This window comes from Pristis pectinata, chromosome 7 (assembly GCF_009764475.1).
Source record: "Pristis pectinata isolate sPriPec2 chromosome 7, sPriPec2.1.pri, whole genome shotgun sequence".
In the NCBI taxonomy this organism is placed as follows: domain Eukaryota; kingdom Metazoa; phylum Chordata; class Chondrichthyes; order Rhinopristiformes; family Pristidae; genus Pristis; species Pristis pectinata.
Genome location: NC_067411.1, coordinates 2,437,325 through 2,456,878, shown reverse-complemented (window position 1 = coordinate 2,456,878; position 19,554 = coordinate 2,437,325). Strand labels below are relative to the sequence as shown.

General features: G+C 53.8%; 1 protein-coding gene across 1 annotated transcript; it reads right to left on the bottom strand.

The window, feature by feature from the left end:
• Positions 1 to 88: 88 nt before the first annotated feature.
• Positions 89 to 19,274, bottom strand: plcxd3 (phosphatidylinositol-specific phospholipase C, X domain containing 3). The gene is made up of 3 exons (XM_052020492.1): positions 18,573 to 19,274; positions 7,299 to 8,007; positions 89 to 1,717 (listed from the first exon to the last, which is right to left on the bottom strand). The coding sequence occupies exons 1-3, from the start codon at positions 18,676 to 18,678 to the stop codon at positions 1,561 to 1,563; spliced, it is 972 nt and encodes a 323-aa protein (XP_051876452.1). The 5' UTR covers positions 18,679 to 19,274; the 3' UTR covers positions 89 to 1,560.
• Positions 19,275 to 19,554: the final 280 nt, after the last annotated feature.

The following is a 19,554-nucleotide window of genomic DNA, read 5'->3' as shown; positions in this document are numbered from 1 at the left end:
GCATCTGTGTGTGTGTAAATGTGTGTGCATGTGAGTGTGTGCTGTGTAACCACTCCCCTGAGCAAGCCGAGTGAATTCACTACACGGTTCCATTGCTGCCTTCACACGGAACACCTCAGTGACGTTGCACAGATTGACAGGGTTTTATTGGGACAACGACTGTTCCTCGGTGGGACACGGTCCATTGACAGATGGCACTGCACAACACACAGCCACTGTTGTAACACAAGCTGCCAGCAATCACAGGAAACATTCACCAGTGGCTTGAACAAACACAACACAGAACAGAAGGTGGTCACCATGAACACGGACTCAGGGAGATCTGGGAGGGTCAGTTCACCCGACCCGGGGCACAAACCACATTCTGGGCTTGCCCTGTCCCTGCCAACCTCAGCCTGACCACCAGAGGGGGCACACGAGCAGCTCACACACTCACCAGTCAGCACCACCCATCCTCACCTACACTGACCTGGGAGTGTGTGACGGGACGGTGTGGAGGGAGCTTCACCCTGTGTCTGACCCCGGGAGTGTGTGATGGGACGGTGTGGAGGAGCTTCACCCTGTGTCTGACCCCGGGAGTGTGTGATGGGACGGTGTGGAGGGAGCTTCACCCTGTGTCTGACCCTGGGAGTGTGTGATGGGACGGCGTGGAGGGAGCTTCACTCTGCGTCTCACACACTTCCAGAGCTCTGGAACGTGACAGAAATCAGGACAGATCCACGTCACCGGAGTGGGCGAGGTTGGGAGCTGATCAAATCTCTGCGATCTCCAGTGTTAGACTGCTGAGGGTCTGTGGACGGAGACTATCTCCTTGGTGGGGACCAGTAACCAGGGGCTAATCCTCACTGCCCGTGGCCCCTTGCTGACAGGTGATGAAACCAAGGTCCCTGTGCCCATCTGAGGTCGACGTGCATTGGGTGAGGGCACCGAGACCTTCCAGAACCGCCGGTACCTGACGGAATGACAGCAGGGTCTGTTGTCCACCCCTGGTGGCCTCATCACCACAGCGGCCGTGTCCGACACCATCCGCGCACAGTCCGAGGGCCCAGGCAGTGAGAACAGCCAACAGTCGGCATGGTTGGTGCCCTGGGAGCTGGTGACCAAGCTGCTCGAGGGGAGGCGAGGTCCCGGGGTAGGGTCTAGGAGATCTGAGATCAGGTTGGACACCTCAGGAGGGATGATCAAGGGGTCCGGAAGGGGTTCGCAGGAGGGGCCAGACCTTGGAAGACCAAGCACTCCAGTTTGTCAGGGTTCACCAGGGTTGAAGGGTGAATGGGGGTCATGCCATGTAGGGGACTGAACTTCCCCACTGGAGGTGAGGGAGGAGGTGGGGGGTGGGAGGGGGAGGCTGGAGGAGGTGTTGAGCTCAGACCACCCGGGCACTGGGTGAACCTTGCGCTGCCCCAGACGTCTGCCCCGACTCCCAGACCACGGCATCCCGGACACTGAATGGCTTCGACATCACAAGGGACGGACACACCACAGAAGGATCCGGAAACTGGTTACGACAACAGGGGTCTAGCCTGGGAGCGACGGGAGGGTGGGGAGTTGGCCTACTGCTCAGCTGGTGCTCCCCCCTCCAGTCTCCGCAGGGTAATTAAGTCCAATCACCGTCCCGATGAATTCTCCCAGTTCCACAAAGTCTGCTGTCACGATGTTGACTCCATTCTCCCCCGGTTTCTGGGATCGGATCCACCGAATGATCACTGGGAGGGCTCTGTGAGGAGGAGGGGGAGACAGGGCAGCATCAACACACGGGGGAGATCCGTACACCCCAAACCCCACCCACACCTCACTGGGGTAACACCCCAAACCCCACCCACACCTCACTGGGGTAACACCCCAAACCCCCCAACAGCTCTGGGGCTCAAACCCCAAACCCCATCCACACCTCGCTGGGGGTAACACCCCAAACCACCCCCCCCACACCTCTGGGGGTGACACCCCAAACCCTGCCCACACCTCACTGGGGGTAACACCCCAAACCCCCCCCCCCACAGCTCTGGGGGTAACACCCCAAACTCCATCCACACCCCACTGGGGGTCGTTAACACCCCAAACCCCACCCACACCTCGCTGGTGTAACACCCCAAACCACACTCACACCTCACTGCGGTAACACCCCAAACCCCACCCACACCTCGCTGGGGCTCAAACCCCACCCACATCTCACTGGGGGGTTACACCCCAAACCCTGCCCACACATCACTGGGGATAAAACCCCAAACCCTCCCCACACTTCACTGAGGATAAAACCCTGCCCACACCTCACTGGGGGTAACACCCCAAACCCCATCCACACCTCAAAGGGGGGAGTCAGTAACACCGGAACCCCCAGGACATGTCACCTGATGTAGATTCACATTCTGTGTTGTACCTGTGATGCTGCTGCCAGCAAGTTTTTCATTGTACCTGTACCCCACCACACCTGTGCCCCACCGCACTTGTATCTCACTGCACCTGTACCCCATCGCACCTGTGCCCCACCGCACTTGTATCTCACTGCACCTGTACCCCATCGCACCTGTGCCCCACCGCACTTGTATCTCACTGCACCTGTACCCCACCGCACCTGTGCCCCACCGCACTTGTATCTCACTGCACCTGTACCCCATCGCACCTGTGCCCTACCGCACTTGTATCTCACTGCACCTGTACCCCATCGCACCTGTGCCCCACCGCACTTGTATCTCACTGCACCTGTACCCCACTGCACCTGTGCCCCACCGCACTTGTATCTCACTGCACCTGTACCCCATCGCACCTGTGCCCTACCGCACTTGTATCTCACTGCACCTGTACCCCACCGCACCTGTGCCCCACCGCACTTGTATCTCACTGCACCTGTACCCCATCGCACCTGTGCCCCACCGCACTTGTATCTCACTGCACCTGTACCCCACCGCACCTGTGCCCCACCGCACTTGTATCTCACTGCACCTGTACCCCATCGCACCTGTGCCTCACCTGTACCCCACTGCACCTGTACCTCACTGCACCTGTACCCCATCGCACCTGTGCCTCACCTGTACCCCACCGCACTTATATCTCACTGCACCTGTACCTCACTGCACCTGTACCCCATCACACCTGTGCCTCACTACGCCTGTGCCTCACCTGTACCCCACCAAACCTGTGCCCCACTGCACCTGTGCCCCACTGCACCTGTATCTCACCGCACCTGTGCCCCACTTCACATCACCTGTACCCCACTGCACCTGTACCTCACCTGTGCCCCACCGCACCTGTGCACATGACAATAAACTCGACTCAGCTCAGAATTAGACCCAAGGCGCAGTTGGGACCAACCTTTGGTTGTTGGTTGGGGGGAGGGGGGGGTGTGGTTAAGGAGGAGAGAGGCAGAGAGGTTGGGAGAAGAAATGGGTGAATGTACACACGGGCAGCTGAAGGCACCGGGGAGTAGGTCCAGGGGAAGGAGGGGCCAGTGTGTGGAGACCCGAGGTGTGGGAGGTACATCAGGCTGGAGGGAGAGAGTTTCCCAGTGGAGGGTTTCCCAGACTGGGGTCCACAGGAATGAGCAGTGGGAAGGGACAGTGGGAGCTGAAGCAGGGAAGGAAGGTTACACCTGTAACGGGGACACAAACACTGCTGGGATACAAGAGATGGGAACCCCAAAAACGCAAGGAAACACAAGGCCACTCGGCCCTTCATCTGCCCTGACATTCTGTGCTGGCCCTGACTCTGTGCCCATTCCCCATAATAGTTAATGGCAGGACTCTTAACAGCAGTAATGTACAGAGGGATCTTGAGGCGCTCCCTGAAAGTGGCCACACAAGTAGATAGGGTGGTAGAGAAGGCGGACGGCACACTTGCCTTCATTGGTCGGGGCGTTGAGTGTAAGAGTCAGGAAGTCATGTTGCAGCTGTGTAAAACTTTGGTGCAGAAGAGGTTCACCAGGATGCTGCCTGGATTAGAGGGCATGTGCTATAAGGAGAGGTTGGACAAACTGGGGTTGTTTTCTCTGGAGTGTCGGAGGCTGAGGGGAGACCTGATAGAGGTTTATAAAATAATGAGAGGTGTAGATAGAGTAGACAGCTGGTATCTTTCTCTCCCAGGGTCGAAACGTCTAATACCAGAAAGCATTTAAGTTGGGGGGGAGTGGGGGGGAGTTTAAAGGAGATGTGCAGGGCAGGTTTTTTTTGTGGTGGGTGCCTGGAACGGGCTGCCAGGGGAGGTGGTGGAGGCAGATACGATATTTACAAGGCTGTTAGGTAGATACATGAATATGCAGGGATGGAGGGATAGGGATTATGTAGAGGCAGAAGGGATTACTTTAATTCAGCATGGTGTTCAGCACAGACACTGTGGGCCGAAGGGCCTGTTCCCGTGCTGTACCGTTCTGTGTTCTATAACTCTCGGTTTCCCAATCTTTCAAACATTTATCCAACTCCAACACCGCCAGTGATACAACCTCTACAGCCCTGGGTGAAGAATCCTCTCTCTGGAGAACATGCTGTGAACAAATGTTACAGGGGAAATAGTTCCCTAAATGCTGGGGCTGTGGGTGGGCGTCAAGGAAATGTCACCCTCTCCTGTCTTAGGACCCTCTGGGAGTCCACCCGAGCCCCATGAGGAAACGGGCAAGGGCAGGAGGTGAAGGTCACCACACGGCTCGGGCGCTGGACGGGACCACTCCGAGTGCTCACCCACAGGGGCTGAGTGCTGGTCATAACCCCCACGCTGTAGTACCGGTTGGTCACTTAGGTCCCACCCTGGGTGGGGGACAGTCTCTCAGTCAGACCAGTGGCACCACGACTGGCTCTGCTGTACAGCAGGGTGGGGCACAGTCTGGGCAAGCGATAGCGGTTTCTGTGGCCCCGAGCGAGACTCCAGGAGGGTGTGTGGCCTCCCGGGTGCCAGGGTCAGGGATGTCTCTGAAAGGGGAGGGCATGTGCTCGTGGCTCGTATTGGTACTGTTGGATTCGACTGTTTTAATTAGTTTTTTTAACATGTATAGTGTTTAATACACCTCAAGTGGCTGCACAGGGAATGGTCGCTTCCTAGCTTATTGGTTCGTCCATCAGGTGAATACGTGTTTTTTCATTGGTTGGTTTGGCCACAGGTATCTGATAGGTTTCCAGATTGGACTATTGTTAGCTGAGGAGCGCCTCTTATCTCAGGTATAAAAGATGTCGTTTTTTGTTAATCTCTCTCTTGCCTCTGTCCCTGGACTCCTGAAAGAACCTGCGGATTCGAAAGTAACCGGATCTGACAGTACCAATGGCATCGACAGGAGGGGAGATGAGGTCTCACAAAGAGAATTCAGGGAGTTAGGGGGAAGTTAGAACACGGGACTCCTCGGTTGTTAATCTCAGGATTACTCCCCACGCCACGCGCTGGAGAAGCAGGAAATAGGAAGGTGGGAGCAGTTGAACGTGTGGCTGAGGAACTGTTCAGGAGGGAGGGACGGCTACATGGATCATTGGGGTCTCCAGGCCCGGTGGGTCCTGTACAGAAAGGATGGGCTGCAGCTGAACTGGAGGGAACCAATATCCTCGCTGGGAGGTTTACTGTTGCTATCCAGGAGGGTTTAAACTAGAGTGGCAGGGACCAGAGCAGTAGGTCAGTGAGTGTAGGCATTAGGGGAAGGTCGAGGGTAGGTCAAGTCAGTCTGAAAGGAAGGACAGGCAGGGCCAGGTAACTGAACACGGTGGGACTGCTGGGCTGAAGTGTTTGTTTCGATGCAAGGAGTATTATGGGTAAGGCAGATGAACTTAGAGCCAAGAACAGTGCATGGAACTACAGCGTTGTGGCCATTACAGAGACAGTTTAGAGAAGGGCAGGAATGGCAGCCTAACATTTCAGGGTATTGATCTTTCAGACATGACGGCGAGGGAGGTAAGAGAGGTGGGGAGCTGCATTACTGATCACAGGGAATGTCACTACTGGACTGAGAGAGGACGTACTGGAGGGCTCACCCACTGAGGCAGTGTGGGTGGGACTCAGGAATAAGAAAGGAGCGATCACTCTGATGGGGTTATACCACAGGCCTCCCAGTAGATACCGGGAGATGGAGGAACCGATATGTAGGCAGACTAAAGAAAGATGTAAAGGCAAAAAGATAGTTATAGTAGGTGACTTTAATTTCCCCAATATTGACTGGGACTCCCTTAGTGCCAGAGGCTTAGATGGGCAGAAATTGTTAGGTGCATCCAGAAGGGTTTCTTGACACAGTAGGTAGATAGTCCAACCACAGAAGGGGCCATTCTGGACCTTGCATTGGGAAATGAGCCTGGACAGGTGACTAGAGTTTCAGTGGGAGAGCACTTTGGGAATAATGATCATAACTTTTCAGACAGTAATAGAAAAGGATAAGGCTGGGGAAAGTGCTAAAGTGGGGAAAGGCTAAGTACGACAGTATTAGGCAGGAGCTGGGGAGAGAAGACTAGGAGCCGCTGTTACTGGGTAAGTCCACATCTGACCTGTGGGAGTCGTTTAAAGGCAGCTAGTCAGAATTCAGGACCAACGTGTTCCTGTGAGAAAGAAGGACAAAGATGGCAAGGTTCAAGAACCTTGGATGACTGAGAGATGTTGCAAATTTAGTCAAAGAGAAAAAGGAAGTGGAGGCTTAGGAAGCCAAAATCAGACAGGGCCTTTGAGGAGTATAAAAAGGATGCAGAAGAGAATGTAAACAGAGAATCAAGAGGGCTAAAAGGGGCCATGAAATGTCCTTGGAAAGTAGGATTAAAGAGAACCCCAAGGCACTTATACATGTATTAAAAACAAGAGGGTAACTAGAGAGAGTGTAGAACAACTCAAGGACAAAGAAGAGAAGTTATGCCTGCAGCCAGAAGAAGTGGGCGAGGTATTAAATGAGTATTTTGCATTCGTATTCATCAAGGAGAAGGACATGGAGAATATTGAGGTCAGGGAGAGGTATGCTGATTTTCTAGGGCGTGTTCAAGAAGGTGGTGTTGGGTCTCTTGAAGAGCATTAAGGTGGATAAATCCCCAGGGCCTGATGGGATCTATCCCAGGTTATTGAGAGAGGTAAGAGAGGAGATTGCTTGGGCCTTGATAGAGATCTTTATATCCTCTTTAGCCACAGAGGACTGGCAAACAGCCAATGTTGTTCCTCTGTTTTAGGGGGCCAAGACAAACCAGGAAGTTATAGACCGATGAGCCTTACCTCAGTGCTCAGGAAATTATTGGAGAAGATTCTTAGGGATAGGATGTACCCCACTCCCTCTGCTCCCTGACCCCACTCCCTCTGCTTCCTGACCCCACCTCCCTCCCTCTCGGCACCACTGGGGGCTGTGAGTGAACCGGTGGTCTCACCGCTCGGCGATAGTCTCCCTCAGGCCGCTGGTCACGCCCTTCACCACGGTGCTGGCCCTGGGCGTGAGCACCAGCTGCGACACGTGGAAGGTGCCCTTGCTGCGGCGCTCGGCGATGGAGGCCTGGCTGAACTGGATGAGTTTCTCGGGGTCGGTGGTGTTGGGGCAGGGTGCTGGCATCATCTGCCCTGGCCACAGGAAGGTGACGTCCAGGGCCACGGGGTTGTGGTAGAAGACCAGGATCTGATAGCCCTTGTCCCAGAGGTACTGCAGGCTGACCTCCTGGGCGAAGATGACGGGGCAGAGCCTCTCGCCAAAACACTCCCTCAGCATTGCCACCAGCTCCTCGTGGTGACGCTTCTGCATGCCGTAGAAGTGGTTAAAGTCCAGGAAGATGGCCTCCTTGGGCTGTTCTACCAGGAAGGCCTTGATCTCCTCCAGCCCCTCCCTCACCGTGGTGCTGTAGAAACCGTGAGCGAAGTAGAGCTGGTGCTCCGGGTCCCTGGGCTTGGTGGAGATGTGCAGGTCGAAGTAGCGAATCCCCGCCTGCAGCTGCTTCCGGAAGCTGAGGCTCTGGGTCGACAGCCACTTCCTCATCAGGCGCTTAGCCACCACACCAAACACCGAGACGAAGCTCTGCACCGTGTCCGTCTGCTCGGGCCCCACCGGGGACGACTCATCGATGTAGAAGCTGAAGGAGTCGTGTGACCCTGCAATCAGAAGTGAGGGCACCCGTGCCTTTAATTAAAGGGACCATCCCATCCGCAAGATTGGTGACTGGTTTATTAATATCCCATGTGACAAGATACAGTGAAAAGCTTTTGACAGATCATTCCATGCATCAGTACATCGAGGCAGAACATAGTACAGCACAGGAACAGGCCCTTCAGCCCACCATGTTGTGCCCAACTAATTACCCAATGATGCCTCATGAAACCAATCCCTTCTGCCTACACAGTGTCCACATCCCTCCACTCTCTGCACATCCACATGCCCATCTAAGAGCCCTTTAAGTGCCTCTTATCATATCTGCCCCTACCACCACCCCTGGCAGCGCATTCCAGGCGCCAACCGCGCTCTATGTAAAAAAAAAACATCCCGCACACCTCCTTTAAACTTAAATGCACTAGAGTGTTAGACATTTCGACCTTGGGCCAAAGATACCGGCTGTCTACTCTTTCTATGCCTCCCATAATTTTATAAACTTCTTCCTAATTTCATAGTTTCCTAAACTTCCTGATAGCACATGCCCCCTAATCCAGGCAGCGTCCTGGTGAACCTGTTCTGCACCCTCTCCAAAGCCTCCACACCCTTCTTGTAACGGGGCGACCAGAACTGAATGCGATACTCCAGATGTGGCCCAACCAGAGTTTTATAAAGCTGCAACGTAACTTCCTGACTCTTGAGAGTGCCTCAATTAATAAAGGGCAAGCAGGCCGTACACTCTCTTTACCACCCTACCGACTTTTACAGCCACTTTCAGAGAGCTACTGACGTGGATCCCAAGATCCCTCTATACATCAACACTGTTCAGGATCCTGCCATTAACTCTGTACTGTCACTTTACATTTGACCTCACAAAGTGCAAAACCTCACACTTGCCCAGATTAAACTCCATCTGCCATTTCTCTGCCCATATCTGCAACTGATCTCTATCCCGCCATATCCTTCAGCAACGTTCTACACTGTCCACAGCTCCACCGATCTTTGTATCATCTGCAAATTTACTAACCCACCCATCTACATTTTCATCCAGGTCATTTATGTACAGCACACACAGCAGAGGTCCCAGTACAGATCCCTGAGGAACACCACTAGTCATAGACCTCCAGCTAGAATAAGTCCCCTTGACCACTACCCTCTGTCTTCTATAGGCAAGCCAGTTCTGAATCCAAACCACCAATTCACCATAGATCCGATGTATCTTAATACTCTGGATAAGTCTACCAGGAGGGACACAGAGAGTTTGGACAGGTTGGGACTTTATTCCTTGGAGCGTAGGAGACTGAGAGGTGATCTTATAGAGGTGTATAAAATCATGAGGGGCATACTGTAGATAGGGTGAACACACGCAGTCTTTTCCCCAGGGTTGGGGAATCAAGAACTAGAGGGCAGAGGGTTAGGGTGAGGGGTGGGGGAAGAGAGTTAATGGGAACTTGAGGGGCAACTTTTTTACCAGGGTAGTGTAGCAGTTAGCTTAATGCTACTACAGCGCCAGCGACCCAGGTTCAATTCCGGCCACTGTCTGTAAGGAGTTTGTACGTTCTCCCTGTGTCTGTGTGGGTTTCCTCTGGGTGCTCTGATTTCCTCCCACATTCCAAAGACGTACGGGTTAGGAAGTTGTGGGCATGCTATGTTGGCGCCGGAAGAGTGGCGACACTTGTGGGCTGCCCCCAGAACACTCTGCAAAAGATGCATTTCACTGTGTTTCGATGTACATGTGACTAACAAATATATCTTAACTTTTTCACCCAGAGGGTGGTCAGTATATGGAACAAGCTGCCAGAGGAAGTGGTTGAGGTGGGAACATTAACAACACTCGGACAGGTTCATGGATCGGAAAGCTTTAGAGGGATATGGGCCAAATCTGGGCAAATGGGACTGGCTTAGATGGGAATCTTGGTTGGCATGGACCAGTTGGGCCGAAGGGCCTGTTTCTGTCTGCCTCTATAACATCCCGTAGGGTGGGTGTGCCTTTGGACCCCGTGGACACTCCACCGTTGCCAGTGGTGGGGACCTGCTGCAGATACACAGCTGTGGCAGACACAGACCCCCATGGCCCCCGTCACCTTTCCAGCTACTGAAGACAAAGTTTAGAGTTCCAGTCTTCCCGGTGTAACCCCCGGGACCGTGGGAAGTGCACAGCCGAGGCTATCACCCCCTCAGCCATCGGCACCACCTCCGGCGCACGGGATGGTTGTCTTCATCCCGCAGACCGAGGGGGCAGTGTCCCTGTCACCTGAGCCAGGGGTGGGGGGGAGGGGGGAGTGGGGAAGGGGGAGGATGGTTGGGGTGGGGGAGGGGGGAGAGGGGAGGGGGAAGGGGAGAAGGAGGAGAGGGGAGGGTGAGAGATCACCCCAATCTTGCTATGCGAGAGCAGCCCCCATCACATCCTCTCCCACCGCCAGCTGCTCCTGCAGCTGGAACCGGAGGGAATCGCTGAGGGTCAGACCCGCGCCCAGTTCCAGGGGAGGCCTGCCGCACCTCCTGCACCCCCGCCAAGGCGCAGTGCTGTCTCGGCAGGGAGGTAGGGTGCATCCCAATGCCTCGGGGCTGCTGGTCCCACCTCGGCAGTCCAGGATGGTACCGGTACCCCTTCCCTCTGGGGGGTTATGGGGGCTGGCAAGGGAACTGTCCAGGCAGAAGGAGGACACAGAGGAAGACACCACCAATCACACCCCCCCCCCCCGAATACCCAAGCTGCATGGGTGCCTTTTAGTTTTAAAGTAGTCATAGAAGAACGTAGGGCTGGTCCACTCATTAACGACTACATTGTGGCTGGGCTAATTTTAAAGGCATTGGACAGGAATTTGCAAAGGTCGATTGGAGAAGGCTGTTAACAAATAGTTGGGAGGATTTTAGAAGTGAGTTCAGGGCCAGCATGTTCCTGTTAGTGTGAGGGGCAAGGCTGGCAGGGGTAGGCTGATGAGGGAAGTTGAGGCTGGGACAGGTACAGGCAGCTGGGGTCAAGCAAGTCGCCTGAGGAGTAGAAGTGAGATCGGAGTATACTTCAGAGGGAAATCAGGAGGGCGAAAAGGGCCAAGGAATGACATGAGGTAACGCCAGCAGATAAGGTAAAAGAGAATCCTAAAAGATTCGACAAGCAAAGGGGGTAACTAGGGAGAGAATAGGCCCCCTTAAGGATCAGTGTGGCGGTCTGTGTGTGGAGCCACAGGAGGTGGGAGAAGTGTTAGATGAATATTTCTGGTCTGTGGAGAAGGTCACGGAGGGAGATGAACAGCGATACCCACATTACAATGTAGGAGGTGCTGGCAACCTTAAGAAATATTAAGGTAGATAAGTTCCTGGGGCCTGACCAAGTGTATCCCAGGACACTGTGGGAAGAAGTTACAGAATCTCCGGCCACCAGTGAGGTACCGGAGGACTGGAGGGTGGGTGATGTTGGGTTTTTATTTGGGAAGGGCAGCAAGGACAAGCCAGGGAACCACAGGCCGGTGAGCCTGACATCAGTGGTGGGAAAGTTACTGGAGGGGATTCCGAGGGACAGGATATACCACATTTAGAAAGGCACAGGTTGATAAGCCAGTAAGATGATAAGACATAGGAGCAGAATTAGGCCATTCAGCCCATCGAGTCTGCTCCGCCATTCCATCCTGGCTGATTTATTTTCCCCTCTCAACCCCATTCTCCTACCTTCTCCCTGTAACCTTTGACACCCTCACTAATCAAGAACCTATCAACCTCCACTTTAACTATACCCAATGACTTGGCCTCCACAGCCGTCTGTGGCAATGAATTCCACAGATTCGCCACCTTCTGGCTAAAGAAATTCCTCCTCATCTCTGTTCTAAAGGGACGTCCTTCTATCCTGAAGCTGTGCCCTCTGGTCCTAGACTCTCCCACTACTGGAAACATCCTCTCCACACCCACTCTATCCAGGCCTTTCAATATTCAGTAGGTTTCAATGAGATCCCCCCTCATCCTTCCAAACTCCAGTGAGTACAGGCCCAGAGACATCAAACACTCCTCATACATTAACCCTTTCACTCCTGGGATCATTCTTGTAAACCACCTCTGGACCCTCTCCAATGCCAGCACATCCTTCCTTAGATACGGGGACCAAAACTGCTCTCAATACCAAATGTGGTCTGACCAATGCCTTATAAAGGCTCAGCATTACATCCTTGCTTTTATATTCCAGTCCTCTCCAAATGAATGCTAACATTGCATTTGCCTTCCTAACTACCAACTCAACCTGAAGTTAACCTTCAGGGAATCCTGCACTGGGACTCCCACGTCCCTTTGCATCTCCGATTTCTGAATTTACTCCCCGTTTAGAAAATAATCTACTCCTTTATTCCTTCTACCAAAGTGCACGACCGTACACTTCCCCGCGCTGTGTTCCATCTGCCACTTCTTTGCCCATTCTCCCAACCTGCCCAAGTCCTCCTGCAGACTCCCTGCTTCCTCAGCACTACCTGCCCCTCCGCCTATCTTTGTATCATCAGATGAAGGGTCTCGACCCAAAACATCGACTGTTCATTTCCCTCCGCAGACGCTGCCTGAGCTCCTCCAGCAGTTTGTTTTTCGTGATTGATTGGGGATAGTCAGCAGGGCTTTGTGAATGGGAAACCATGGCTCATGAATCTGAGTGGGTGTTTTAACGAGCTGACCAAGAGGATTGACAAGGTCCCATACGGTAGGCTGGCATGGAAGGTTAGACCACATGGGATCCAGGGTGAGTGAGCCAACTGGAGACAAAATTGGCTTGTGGAAGGAGACAGAGGGTGGTAGCGGAGGGTTGTTATTCAGACTGGAGACCTGGGACTAGTGGTGTGCCGCAGGGATCAGTGGTGTGCCGCAGGGATCAGTGCCACGTCCACTATTCTTTGTCATCTATATTAATGCTTTGGATGACTGTTGTTCACATGGTCAGTAGGTTTGCAGATGGCACCCAAATTGGTGGTGTCGTGCACAGTGAATAAGGTTGTCTAAGGTTACAACAGGATCTAGATCAACTGGGGAAGTGAGCTACCACCCTCTGTGTGAAGAACTTACCCCTCAGATTCTGCTTTATACAACTCTAGTTAGGCTACATCTGGAGCACTGCATTCAATCCTGGTCGCCCCATTACAGGAAGGATGTGGAGGCTTTAGAGAGGGTGCAGAAGAGGTTCACCAGGATGCTGCTTGGATCAGAGGGCATGTGCTATAAGGAGAGGTTGGACAAACTTGGGTTGTTCTCTCTGGAGCAGCGGAGGCTGAGGGGAGACTTGATAGAGGTTTATAAAATTATGAGAGGCATAGATAGAGCAGACAGCTGGTATGTTTCTCCCAGAGTGGAAATGTCCAATACTAGAGGGCATGCACTTAAAATGAGAGGGGTAAGTTCAAAGGAGACGTGTGGAGCAAGTTTTTGTCTTTACACAGAGCGCGGTGGGTGCCTGGAATGTGCTGCCAGGGGTGGGGGTGGAGGCAGATATGATAGAGGCATTCAAGAGGCTGTTAGATAGGCACATGAATGTGCAGAGAGTGGAGGGACGTGGACATTGTGTAGGCAGAACGGATTAGTTTAGTTAGGCAATTAATTACGTTTAATTAGTTCAGCACAACATGGTGGGCCGAAGGGCCTGTTCCTGTGCTGCCCTGTTCAATGTTCTATATGTGTATTTTGAGAGCACTAATGAGGCTAGGACATACGCCATGAATGGTAGGATCTTAGGCAGTATTGAGGAATAGAGAGACTCTAGAGTACAAGCCCATTGATCCCTGAAGGCAGCAACACAGATAGGTCACGTGGTTAGGAAGGCATATACTGGCCATTTGTCGAGGCATTGAATACAGACGTAGGGAGGTTATGCTCCAACTTTATAAAACCATGGTCAGACCTCGGCTAGAGTACTGTGTGGGGTTGTGGTCACCATGCTATAAGAAGGGTGTGATAGCGCTGGAGAGGGGGCAGAGGAGATTCACCAGGATGTTGCCTAGGATGGAGCAGTTCAGTAATGAGGTGAGACTGGTCTGTCCTCCCTGGAGCAGAGCAGGTCAAGAGGAGATATGACTGAGCTTTATAAAATTATGAGCGGTATAGATAGGGTAGACTGTAGGAACCTTTCCCCATATGAGAGGTGAATAAAATTAGAGGACACAGATTCAGGGTGAGGGGGAGGAGATTTAGAGGGGAGCTGAGGGGGACCTTCCTCACCCAAAGAGTGGTGAGTACCTGGAACACACTGCTCGAGAGAATGGTGGAAGCAGAGTCACTGACAGTGTTTAAGCATTTGATTCGCCCAGGCTGTGGACCGAGTGCGAGCAGATAGGACGAATACAGAGGGTGCCCACTGGTCAGCATGGATGTGCTGGGCCGAATGGCCTGTTTCCCTGCTGTACAATTCTGACTCTCTCTAATACCTTGGGGTCTCAATTTATGCATCAGCCAGGCCGAAGATACAACCACCAGGCTTAAGGACAGCCTCTACCCCGCTGTCATCAAACTCCTGAATGGACCTCTCACGCACTAAAGATGAACTCTTGATCTCCCAATCTACCTCATCGTGGCCCTTGCTCCCTATTTGTCTACCTGCACTGCACTCTGTCTGTAACTGTAACACCACACTCTGCATTCTGTTTTCCTTTTTCCTACCTCGATGTACTTACGTATGGAATGATCTGTCTGGATGGCACACACACAAAATAGACCAATTTGGATTCCATATTGCCACATGCCTTTTAGAACTCTACAAATACTCGACGTACACCTCGTCCGCTCCAGGGAGAACAGACCCAGCCTCTCCTCGTCACTGAGACTACATCGACAGGTCCCCCTCCATCAACTCACCCGGTTACATCCTCAAAGAGTTTGATCAGATTTGTCAAACACGATTTCCCTTTCATGAAACCACGTTGACTGCGTTTGATTATATTCAGCTTTCCTCCTTGATTAATTATTTCCTCTTTGGCTATTGATTCAAGTATCTTGCTAACAAAGATGTTAACCTGACTGCCCTGTATCCCTGCCTTCTCGTCCTCCTCCCACCTTTGAGCAAGGGAACCAGATTGGCTGTTTTCCAATCTTCTGGTACGCTCCTGGAGTTTAGTGAGTTCTGAAAATTCTAAACCATTGAATCAACTAACTCTGCAGACACTTCCTTTAAAAGAAGCTCGACACCAATCAGGACAAAGCAGCTCGCTCGATCAGCACCCCATCCACCCCCTGAACACACCCTCCCCTCCACCAGGGGTATATAGGGGCTGCAGTGTGCACCGTCTACACAACGCACTGCAGATACTCACCCAGGCTACTCCGCCAGCACCTCCCGACCCACCACCTCTCCCACCCAGAAGGACAAGGGCAGTGGGCGCAGGGGAACACCACCGCCCACAGCTTCCCTTCCAGGTCCCACACCAGCCTGACTGGGAAATCCATCACTGTTCCTTCACTGTCACAGGGTCTAACCCCCAGACCCCTCTTCCCAACAGAGCCGGGGAGACCCTTCCCCGGAAGGACTGCAGTGGTTGGAGGAGGCGTCTCACCTCCATGCACTGTCTGAGGAGCCACCTCTCACCCCCCAGTCCCCTGGGCTCTGGGCTGGACCTTCCACAGCCCCCTCTGTAAATCCGTTCTGCGCTGAAGCACTCTGGGAGGCTCCTCCAACTTCCCATCCCACCTGGTGGGGCGGTGAGGGCACAGAGCAAGGGGTGAGCCCTACATCCCTCCAGCCCGGGGCCAGGAAATAGGACAGAACTCACGCCAACAGAGTCACGGCGAAGGGGTCAACCTACGGGGTCACAGGTCACCCTCAAAGGTCAAAGTGAGGTCAGAGAGCTGTTCGGGGGGCCGTTCCTGCCCTGTGGAGACCAAGCACTACCAGACGTGTACACATGGACACGGTGCTCCCTGAACACCAATACACCTCTTCTGCATGCGCGTGCACACACGCACAGGCACACATACGTGTCCACCCCTGGGCAAACACACAAACTCAGATGCGCACACACATTTACTCAGGGGGGACCCACAGACACACTCACTCTCACACATATATTTGGCCACACACCCACTTACACTCAACACACACTCACTTGGTCTCACACACATACATGAGCCTGTTGTGCAGGGAAGAGCCAAGGATTCCGTGTGCACACAGAACCAGGAGGACGTTCAGCCCCTCAAACCAGCTCCTCTGTTCAAGTTCACGCCTGACAGTCAGCTGCTGACCCAATGCTGGGAAACGGGACCGTGTAGACGGGCACCTGACGGTTGGTACAGACATGATGGGCCATAGAGCCCATTTCTGTGCTGGGTGACTGACCTTGAGGAAGATCAAGACCTTGTGAGGCAAGAAGGGAAGATCTTGCCTCACTAGCCTGATAGGGTTCTTTGAGGAGGTGACCAGGAAGATTGATGAGGGTAGTGCAGTGGATGTGGTCTACATGGATTTTAGTAAGGCGTTTGACAAGGTTCCACATGGTAGGCTTCTTCAGAAGGTCAGAGGCCAAGGGATCCAGGGAGGCTTGGCCGTGTGGATTCAGAATTGGTTTGCCTGTAGAAAGCAGAGGGTTGTAGTGGAGGGAGTGCATTAGGATTGGAGGGCTGTGACTAGTGGTGTTGGGATTGGTTCTGGGACCTCTACTTTTTGTGATATTTATTAATGACTTAGATAAGGGGGTGGAAGGCTGGGTTAGCAAGTTTGCAGACGACACAAAGATCGGTGGTGTTGTGGATAGTGCGGAGGGCTGTCGAAGCTTGCAGAGGGATATTGATAGGATGCAGAGCTGGGCTGACAAGTGGCAGATGGAGTTCAATCGGGAGAAGTGTGAGGTGGTACACTTTGGAAGGACAAACTCCAAGGCGGAGTACAAGGTAAATGGCAGGATTCTGGGCAGTGCAGAGAAGCAGAGGGATCTGGGGGTTCATATCCACAGATCACTGAAAGTTGCCACACAGGTAGATATGGTAGTTAAGAAAGTTAATGGGATGTTAGCTTTCATAAGTCGTGGGATCGAGTTTAAGAGCCGCGAAGTAACGATGCAGCTTTACAAGACTCTGGTTAGACCACACTTGGAGTACTGTGTCCAGTTCTGGTCACCTCATTATAGGAAGGATGGGGAGGTGTTGGAAAGGGTGCAGAGGAGATTTACCAGGATGCTGCCTGGATTGGACAGTATGCATTATGAGGAGGGACTAAGGGAGCGAGGGCTGTTCTCATTGGAGAGAAGGACGATGAGGGGAGACATGATAGAGGTGTACAAAATATTAAGAGGAATAGATAGAGTGGACAGCCAGCGCCTCTTTCCCAGGGCACCAATGCTCAATACAAGAGGACATGGCTTTAAGGTAATGGGTGGGAAGTTCAAGGGAGACGTCAGAGGGAGGTTTTTCACCCAGAGAGTGGTTGGTGCATGGAATGTGCTGCCTGGGGTGGTGATACGTTGGTTAAGTTCAAGAGATTGTTAGATAAGCATATGGAGGAATTTAAAATAGAGGGATATGTGGGAGGAAGGGGTTGGGTAGTCTTAGGTGTGGTTTGAAGGTCAGCACAACATGGTGGGCTGAAGGGCCTGTATTGTGCTGTGTTGTTCTATGGCTCCATTTCCTGCCCACTGCCCGTGCTGATCTCCAGCTGGAACACGTTCAGTGCCTCTGCCTCCCTGAAGGAGTGAAGTCCAAATACTGCCGACCCTCGGAGAGGGGAAGTTCTTTCCCATCTCTGTCTGAAACAGCGGACCCCTAATTGTGAACCCATCCACCCCCCGGTTCCAGGTCTCCTACACGGGGGGATCACCCTCAGCACCTCGGATTCCCATCAGACCACCTCACAAACCCCACGGAGAACAGGGACCCCTTGATTTACCACCTTTCTCTGTGACGCACTGACTCACGGGACATCCATCAGTCACTCCAATGATGAGCAGATCTGACCACACAAACCCCCGCAGTGCACCACACGGCCTCTCCAGGTACAAAGTTTTACAACACAAAGCATTTTGTGTTGTAAACCGAACATAGCTCCGTAGGACGTGGCAGGAATGCACCCCAATCCACCTCACACAACACACCTCACACGCACACACACAGAGGCAGACACTAGCCCAGACAGGTCGGTGTTTGGGGGGGTGTTGGTGTTGAAAGGGTTGGTGTTGGGGGCGGGGTTGCTGCTGAAGGGGTCAGTGTTTGGGAGTCAGTGTGTGAGTGGGTTGCTGTTTAGGGTCGGTGTTTGGGAGGGTTAGTGTTTGAAGGTCAGTGGTTGGTTGTCGTTTAGAGGAGTTGGTGTCTGCGGGGGGGTCGGTGTCTGGAGGGGTTCGGACTCTTGGGGGGGGCAGTGTTTGGGAGGACAGTGTCTGTGGGGGTCGGTATCTGCGGGGGGTGGTCGGTGTCTGTGGGGGGTCAGACTGGGGGGGCAGTGTTTGGGAGGGCTTAGTGTCTGTGGGGGTCAGTGTCTGGGGGGGCAGTGTCTGATGGGGTCAGACTGGGGGGGCAGTGTGCCAGGGGGTCGGTGTCTGGGGGCAGTGTCTGGGGGGCGGGGGGGTCAGTGCTTGGGGACGGTGCAATACACGAGCCATCACAGGGTAAGGGACAGGACAGATCCACTCACCAGGGATGGCTAGCGCAGTCAGCGGGACGGCGTGGATGCTCTCCGGTAACCTCGACATCCAGTCTGCCCAACGCACGCCCAGCGACTCACTGCTGACTTCTGCCATCGCCCTCTCCTCCCAGCGTAAACAGGACGGTGCTGCGTTTCTCAGTGACTCCTGTCTATACGCAGGACAGTGCCACGTTTCTCAGTGACCCCTGTCTGTACGCAGGACAGTGCTGCGTTTCTGGGGACCCTTGGCCGCAAACTGGTCAGTGGTGCATTTGAAGGTGATTCCTGTTTTGTACAGGTCAGTACCGCGTTGCAAGGTGACTCCTGCTGTGCAAAGGATGGTGCTGCGTTTCTCTGCAACTCTTGGCCGTACACAGGAGAGTCTTGTCTGCACACAGGACGGTGCTGCGTTTCAAGGTGACTCCTGCCAATACACAGGTCAGTGCTGCATTTCCAGGTGACTCCTGCCGGTACACAAGTCAGTGCTCCGTTTCAAGGTGACTCCTGCCAATACACAGCTTGGTGCTGCGTTTCAAGGTGACTGCTGATGTGCACAGGACGGTGCTGCGTTTCCAGATGACTCCCGCTGAGATACAGGACGGTGCTGCGTTCCCGGGCTGCGCAGAGCCGGTGCACAGGACAGGGTGCTGCGCTTCCAGGTGACTCCTGCTGATGCACAGGACGGGGCTGCGCAGGAGCCGGTGTCCGGCGGGCGGGGCGGGTCGGTCCCTCCCCCGGTCCACCTCTGATTCGCTCGCCCGGTGCAGCCGGCAGACTGATGGATGAGGGTGTCTGCTGCCTCCCTCTCCCCCCTCCGCCTCCCCTCCCCTCTCCCCCTCCCCTCTCCGCCCTCCCCTCTCCCCCCCCCTCCGCCCTCCGCCCTCCCCTCTCCCCCTCCCCCTCCCCCTCCCCCCCCTCCCCCCTCCCCCTCCCCCCCCTCCCCCCTCCCCCTCCCCCCCCCTCCCCCCTCCCCCTCCCCCCCCTCCCCTCC